General features: G+C 38.3%; 1 protein-coding gene across 1 annotated transcript; it reads left to right on the top strand.

Moving 5' to 3' along the window:
* Positions 1-7290: 7290 nt before the first annotated feature.
* Positions 7291-8232, top strand: LOC126092800 (uncharacterized). Its single transcript, XM_049908528.1, has one exon. The coding sequence runs from the start codon at positions 7291-7293 to the stop codon at positions 8230-8232; it is 942 nt and encodes a 313-aa protein (XP_049764485.1).
* The last annotated feature ends 292 nt before the right edge of the window (positions 8233-8524 follow it).

Below are 8524 nucleotides of genomic sequence, written 5' to 3'. Positions count from 1 at the left end.
GATTTACCGCGGAAGAAGAAGTACGCTCAAAAATATCGGGATGCGTGGGAAGCAGAACCTGAATTCAATGAGTGGCTGAAACCAGTCGTTGGAGACTTATCCAAGGCAAGATGTCAATTATGTGCAACAGAGTTTTATGCTAAATTGTGTGATATTAGAAAGTATTCGAAAACTATTTAGCATAAACAAAAAAGTGATTTTAAGAAAACAAAAACCACCTTACCTGTGAAAATTGTTCCGAAAACTACAGTTAGAATAGCAAGCAGAGCGGAAGGCGCCCCTTCTTTATTTATTGCTGAACATTGTTCTATTTTAGCTGTAGATCATTTAGGAATACTGTGTAAGAAGGTGTTTTCCGGTGATGAGGGCGCTAAAAACATGAAATTACATCGTACAAAGTGCACTGACATCATAACTGAAGTTTTGGCTCCATATTTTACACAATCATTGGTTGAGGATATAGGTAACCAAAAATACAGTGTACTAATAGATGAATCCACAGATGTATCAATATCTAAAATGCTAGGCATCGTTATACGGTACTATAGTGTAAACAACCAAGCCATTTCTCAAACTCGCTGTAGCAGAAACTGCAAATGCAAGAAATCTGGCTGCTGTTCTTGTGAATTCTTTGAAAGATCTCAAACTTCCACTCGCTAATATGGTAGGAATTGGCACAGATAATGTTTCTGCAATGGTTGGAATAAACAATGGGATTTTCGAACAACTCAAGACAGAATATGGTTTGAAGCATTTGGTATTGATCCTTTGAATTTGTCACTCTCTTCAGCTTGAAGTTTCGCACGCCTCAGTGAATACCATACCCAGAAACATAGAGTTTCTTGTACGGGAAACCTATAATTGGTTCTCCATTTCACCCAAAAGACAAGAGGAATATAAAAAGGCTTATGAGACAATAAATTGTGGAAAACAGCCACTAAAAATTTTGAAGGTCTGTGCAACACGTTGGCTTTCAATTGAACCAGCAATACGAAGAACTCTGAAGCAATGGGAAGAATTAAAGCTACATTTTTCACTTGCCGTGGTTTGAGACAATTGTTACACTGCTGATCTTTTGTACAAGATGTATTGTGACGACTCAAATTGTCTTTACATGTTTTATGTTAAACATGCTTTAAAAGACGTACAAATAGTAATAAAAGCTTTTGAAGGAGAAGACAGTGACCCCACTAAATTACTACATACACTTGTATTTCTCATGCAGTCACTCGGACAAAACATAGTTTTTCCAACTGTTGATTTGTTGACAACACCAGTTCCAAGCGAATATATGTATGCAAACCCGAACCTTGGCTTTATGTTTGAATAGAAATTGTCTGAGTCGAGTTTGTCTGAAGGAAATAAAGTTTATTTGAAGAAGAGATGCATTCAGTTTAGTCTGAAACTCATAAAAGAATTTCAACAAAGACTGTCAAGTAACGTTACAATCCTGAAAAAAATTTCAATGCTGAATGTTGACGAAACACTAAAAGTGAATAAAAATAATGCTGTAGCGGATGTAGCCAAAGAATTGGGTTTTAGTGGCGATTTCATAGACGGTATGCTGCAAGAATGGCATAATATCAACTTCATTAGGTGGAATAACACTACTAACACTGTTCGATTTTGGAGTGAGGTTTTGCAGTATAAAATGCCGCAGGGGAGAATCCTTTTTCTTTGATTTCACAGCTAGCAATGACTGTTCTATGCCTACCACATTCAAATGCAGAAGTGGAAAGAATATTCAGTTCTATGAACATTATAAAAACTAAACAACGTAACAGATTATCGTTAAAGACAATTAATGCTTTGATCATATTAAGAGACCAGCTGAAGAAACAGAATAAAGATTGTGCATCTTTTGACATACCGTCAGACGTATTGGAGCTTATTGGAACGAACAAAAGTACTCTTTTGCGACAAAACCAGTCGAACTGCATCATCTTTTGAGCGACATTCAAACCTCTACATCAACTACAGTTCTGTCAGAGCATGAAACAGATGAGTTATTCGATCTTCTGAGTGACGACGATGAATAGCTTACATACCGGTATGTATATATATTTGTAACCTAATTTGAGTTTTTGCTTTCTTTTGTTACAAATGTGGTTGTATATTTCTAGTATATTTGACTACTGTATTGAAACAACAATTTATGTGTTGCATTAATTATGATAACATGTGTAATTAAACGTTAGCGTATTTTATATGTGTGTTGTTGCAAGCGATATAATATTTTATTATCCCCCCCCCAGCCCCAACTGGCTTATTGCACCATTCACAGCATGAAATTTTCAGTACACTCCTAGTAAAATCTGTTTTAGCGACTTTCTAGCCACTTTTGATATTGAATCTAGCGACTCAGGCTTTTTAGAGTTGGCAACACTGGCAGTGACAGACAGATTCGAACAATTAGAACTAACACAGGATTCCGATGTCATCAAAGCTGACGTTAAAAAACTGAACGAAACCACACGAAAAATACAAAAACAGATTAATGCCTCTGACACTAAAACCGATGATCAGGTAAAAATACTGACTGAGAAATGTGATGAATTGGCCAGTCGTATTGACGTTATTGAAAGTAATAATGACAGCAAATCAGACGACACTGCACCGATTTTGTTTAACCAAACACCTGAATTCCAAAATTTACAGCAGACAATCAATGAGATCGATTCGTCTAATAACACATTACGTAGAAAATTGTCAAGTTTACAAGTTTACAGCAAGAAGTAACAGAGATGAAAAATGTTTCAGCGTTTAACACGTCACAGCATACGGCGAATTCCGAACATTTCTCACACTCACACAGCCAGTATAATTTAGGTAATCTACAGAGAATACGTGATTTAGATTCCGAACAGTCACAGACAGATTCTCATACAATCCTGAACCTGTTCCGACATACGGAGACGATAATTTTGATTACAAACATTTTCTATCAGTGAGAAAATTTAAAGTATTTAAAAATGACAGAGCACAGGTACACGCATTGAACTGGATACGACAATTTGTTTTTGTATTTTCAATAGTATCACGTGTAATGCAGAAACTAGCTTTGGACTTGATACAACAATTTACTTTTGAATTTTTACCGCCATTGCCTGTAATGCAAAAGCTAAAATTTATTTGCAGCGTGTAATAGACCTCAGGGGATTCATTACGCTTTAATGAATATGTGCCGTAGCGTGCATAGGGCCCCGAGCTGTAGTAGTGCTGTTTCATCTTAAGTTTTCTGCACTGCTGCCTTCTCTTCTACTATCCTTTATATCTATCAAAACAGCTCTTTAACTATTGCTCTACCTAGGATTATGAAATAAGTCATGAAAACACGATAAGACAAGTATATACCGAAAGTGACAAGTATATACCGAAAGTGACGATTTTTCATTGGACGCTCAAGAAATGACAACCACGAGAACTTTAATAACAGATAAAATTTTAATCATCAGTATGTGTAAAATTAACAGCAAACGCATTTTTTGTAACAACAGAGGTTTTTCCACCGCAACAGCATGAAAGTCAGCCGGTTAGCATACCTAACCAACAACACAGTCCACAAGGTCAGCCAAGCTTTAATGTTTCGCCGCGTGCACGTATAGTCCCAGCTACAACAAATAGTAACGCACGCCAGCAAGGAAATAATTACGTGCAGAAAACACAGTATTTCAATCCCTATCGCAATGCACCGTATAGAAATGATTATCACGACAGACGTAAAATTAATGAGCACAATTTTCAGCGTACATTTAATAATAGTCGATCTTATCAGCAGCAAGAACATCCGCAACAACATATTCTCATGAATGAACCAGACAGTAGGTATCATCCAGTGCGTAATACGTCTGGAAGAAATGACAGAACAGTTCAAATAGCCGATATGCCACAGCATCCTCCCGAAAATAATAACACGCCAGATAGAATTTGATTAAATACAGTACAGGTTGCATATTCCAGTAACGCAAGCAATACTTTTGACACACAGAATCTTGTTCACGAGAATGTTATTTGAAACATGCTTTGTTGAATGCACCACTTTTATCGCACCCAGATCTTACCAGAAATTTTTCCATTGCTACCGACCGTTCTAACACCGCTTTAGGAGTACATATTTTCCAGGAAATTGAAGAAGATGGTTCTACAATAATTGAAAACATCGCATTAGCAAGTCGCATTCTGTCACCTGCTGAACGAAATTATTCCGTTACAGAACTGGAAACATTATGTGTTGTTTGGGCTTTTACGAGATTTCGGCACTTTTTTTATGGAAGACACACCACCGTTTACACAGACCACAGAGCGATACAGTTTTTACTGTCGGCTAAATTTACTCACGACAGATTAAGCAGATGGAAACTTTACTTGCAGGAATTTAATTTTACAATAGTTCACATTCCCGGCACACAAAATGTTGTAGCAGACGCACTATCTCGTTCTCTCAGCAACAATCAGCAAGACATCGCAACCAACTTCTGCAAAGCAAATTTCAGCGTCATGTACATTCAACAAGTTGCATTTGAAAATTTCATTTCATCGTCATTACAGGACATAGCACTAGAGCAAAGTAAAGACAACGTGTGGAAAGAAATTAAACACCTTTGGAAAGATAAGAATAATGTTACGATTAGAAACCATTACACTGTACGCAATGATATTGTTTCGCCGCTCTCACCCTGACAGCAACAATTGGTTATTATGCATTCCTGACGAACTTGTGAACAAATTAATCTGGTACACTCATTTAAGTTACGCACATTACGGAGCCAGAAAATGTTTTCTTATACTGAGACAGAACTGTTATTTTACGAACATGGAGAAACGTATTCGACGAGTTTTAGCGACATGTAAAATTTGCCAGAAAGCTAAGTCAGACACAACTTCACATATTCCTCCATTATATCCCATTGTACCTGTTAAATTAAGACACATGGCCGCTGTAGACATTTTTGGTCCGATTCCCAGAACTAATAGAGGTTTTTGGTATATCTTTGTCGCTGTTGAACTCACTTCAAAATTTGTTACCTTCACTCCGTTACGCAAAGCTACTGCTAAAAACTGTTTCGAAAGCATTTGTAAAACATTTTCTATTTCATGTAGGGCATGTGTTGAAAGAAATTTCCGACAATGGACCACAGTTTCGATCTGCTATATGGACACGTATGTTACGAGCTAGAAACATTTCTCCGATGTATATATCCAGGTACCACGCTTCTTCGAACCCTTGTGAACGATTAATGAAAGAAATTGGTAAACTGTGTAGAATATACTGCCATAAAAGACATATTGATTGGGACACACACATACACTCATTCCAGGATGTAATTAATTCCATACCAAATGAATCCACTATGCTATCTCCGTCTGTTATACTGAAAAATGTTGAACCACCTAACAAAATTAAAGAATTACTAACATTTCCTACATCTCGTCGACTACGACACCATGAAATAATTGACATTGCGCTGAACAACATAAAACGTGCCGCAGAGCGCCGGAGAAGACAACAAAAACAGGTTTGTATACGCCGTGACTTTCACGTTGGACAGAAGATATTAGTACCTACACACTATTTGTCCAACAAAATAAAAGGTAGGTGCAGTAAATTTGAACTTCTATACGCAGGTCCATATCGGATTCGCAGCATTCCTCACCCCAATGTTGTACACGTCGAAACTTTGAGAACCAGAAAATCCAAAGGAAACCACCACTTATCCAACATTAAACCGTTTATCGAATGAAGATACTTTATGATTTGCTATAATGCCATTTGCTAATTTTATGATCACTTATGCAATTATATTCACCTGACTACTTACTGATGATTATCGAATTTTTTCTTGGCAAGTGCCCGGCAAGGTAAGGTTAGCAGGTCGCTTTTTCTTGTCGTTACACATTAGACAGTGCACATTTTCCAGATCAAATTACGTATCTTACGAGTAATTATGCAATTCTATCGATACTCCATTCACCGAAAGAAGAGACGTACCGTAAACACGGCAAGGCGCGTGACCACAGCGCTGCCGTCGAGGGGTGTACACGGCTGGGGCGTCAGAAATTAAAAAATGAAAGTCGTGTTTCTTATAATTTGGCACCTGAACATGATAAAGTGATCCGAGAACTACCTTCCGACACCTTTATTTACATTACATTAAAATTTATTGTCACTCAAAAAGAGAAATATTTAAGCTTTCAAGAAAAGTTGTTTTTTCGCGTTACTCTATATTTATCACGCCATATCTCCTAAACTGTGTGTCGCACAGCAAAATAATTTTATAATTGCCTTCAGTGCTATATGTTGATGACGTCTGCAAATTTTCTGCCCAATAGAGTCAGTAATAGTGAAGCAATGAATTAAAATCTCACGTCTGATATAGAACTTTTACCAAATCATCATCCGAAATATAGTAAGCGACAAACTTTTTCCCTTTAAATTCTTTTGTGGGGGTGTAAGCGAGAAAAGTTTCAGAAAGGTATGAATTTAATTTTGTAGTTTGTTCGAATGTGATAGGTGCAACCGTTTGTCCTTTATGAGCGATGCATTGTGCGGTTCGCAGGCGCGGCGCTCAGTCAGTGTGGCCGCCTCAGTTGCAGGTGTGAGCTCGTTAGTGGGTGTTGTACAGCGACGATTTCAGCATATCTTATGTTCATCTGTAAAGACGATTGAAAGACTAGTTGTTGATTATTAGAGTAAGTATACGTGTTTGTAGTCACGCTGAGCATTCACTGTTTATGTGCGCATCCAATCGCATCACATGGTTTCTTATTTTATATATTCACTTCTTTCATTAGCATCACATACGGCTGTCCTTATTATGTCATCCACGGATTCAGCGAGCGAGGTCGACGTGTCTGTTTTGAGTCCACCAAAGAAGCGAGCAAAAAAGATATCATTAAGTTCTGAGAAGCACATGGTGCTTAATGTGAATAAAACGGAACTTTTACATCCAGAGCAGTCGATGAGTGATATTGTTTCGAAAACAGCTGCAGCTACAGGTGTTGGAAGTTCTTCAGTGTATCGTGTGATAAGTGAGTACAAGGCCACACACTCTTTGAAGTCTACCAAGAAAGGAAAATTACGACAAACTTTCTGAAAATGTTGATGACTTCGATAGAAATGCGATACGAAGGAAAGTACACGAATTTTTTTTTCGTAACGAATTGCCATCAATTGACAAAGTGGTTACAGTCGTGAACGAAGATGCAGATCTGGCCAATTTTCGGAGAACTACATTTTATAAGTTAATGAGATAAATGAATTTCATATATGTCCGGCGTGCGCGCGATAGCATGCTAATAGACAGGGATGACATCTTCTTATGGAGGCGGCGTTATCTTCGAACCATTAAACGGCTGAGAGATGAAGGCAGACCCATTTACTATTTGGACGAGACGTGGGTGAACGCAGGACATACCCGAAGTTACGTCTGGGTAGATGACACTATAAATTCCTCACAACGAGCGTTTCTGTCCGGGTTGTCCACCGGAAGCAAGGGCCCATCAGGTAAAGGGAAACGTCTGATTATCGCACACATTGGCAGCAAAGCAGGGTTCGTTGAAGGATGTTTGTGGACTTTCGAATCCAAGAAAAGTGGAGATTATCATGAGGAGATGTGCGCTGAAACCTTCGAGAAGTGGTTTCAAGATGTTCTTCCTCGGCTTCAGGAAAATGCAGTTATTGTTCTTGATAACGCGCCGTACCATTCTCGGAGAAAAGAAAAAGTTCCCAATGCGAATTCCAATAAGCACGAAATATCAGAGTGGCTAAAATCTAAAAACATCCATTTCGAAGACGGTATGTTGAAGAAAGAACTTTTAGATGTAGTTGAAAAGCACAGAACAGCGCACAACGAATACGCAATAGATGAAATGGCGAATAATGCAGGGAAAACAGTTCTCATAATTCCTCCGTACCACTGTGAATTAAACACCATCGAGTTAGTGTGGGCCAGAATCAAAGGATATGTTGCAGTGAAAAACAAAACATACAAAATGCCGGAAGTACTGCTAGAAGAACCAGGAAGAACAGTGACTGCAGAGGATTCGAACAAGTGCGTCCTCCATGCCGTAGAAAAAGTGGAAACTCAAATGTGGAAATTAGACTGCATTATAGAGGAGAGAGGAGCGGTTTGTTATAAATCTCAATGGAAACAGTTCAAGTTCGATAGAGTGAACCTTGTTTCGTCCTTTCTCATTATTATTACTGGTATTGTTATTAAAATTAACAATTAATTGTTTTAATGGAGCGTTTTGTTAGCAACCTGAATGAAAATAAATCTGCTTCGACAGAATGAACTCAGTTTAACATTATTTTAACATTATTGTTAAATTTATTTCGTACATTGTTGCCCAGGTTTCTCACGGTCCGCTGTCACAGCTCGGCAGCCAGCCGAACGCCGCCAGCTGCAAAGCGTGCGCCAAGGATTTTCCACACCCCTACGCATCACGTGAACACCGAATGCTTTCTCTGGAAACGAGCGTAGTCGCTCACGTGACACTGTTTATGTTTCGTCCCAGCTCTCGG

The sequence above is a fragment of the Schistocerca cancellata genome, chromosome 7, assembly GCF_023864275.1.
Source record: "Schistocerca cancellata isolate TAMUIC-IGC-003103 chromosome 7, iqSchCanc2.1, whole genome shotgun sequence".
NCBI classification, from domain to species: Eukaryota; Metazoa; Arthropoda; class Insecta; order Orthoptera; family Acrididae; genus Schistocerca; species Schistocerca cancellata.
This window is presented reverse-complemented; position numbering and strand designations above follow the sequence as displayed.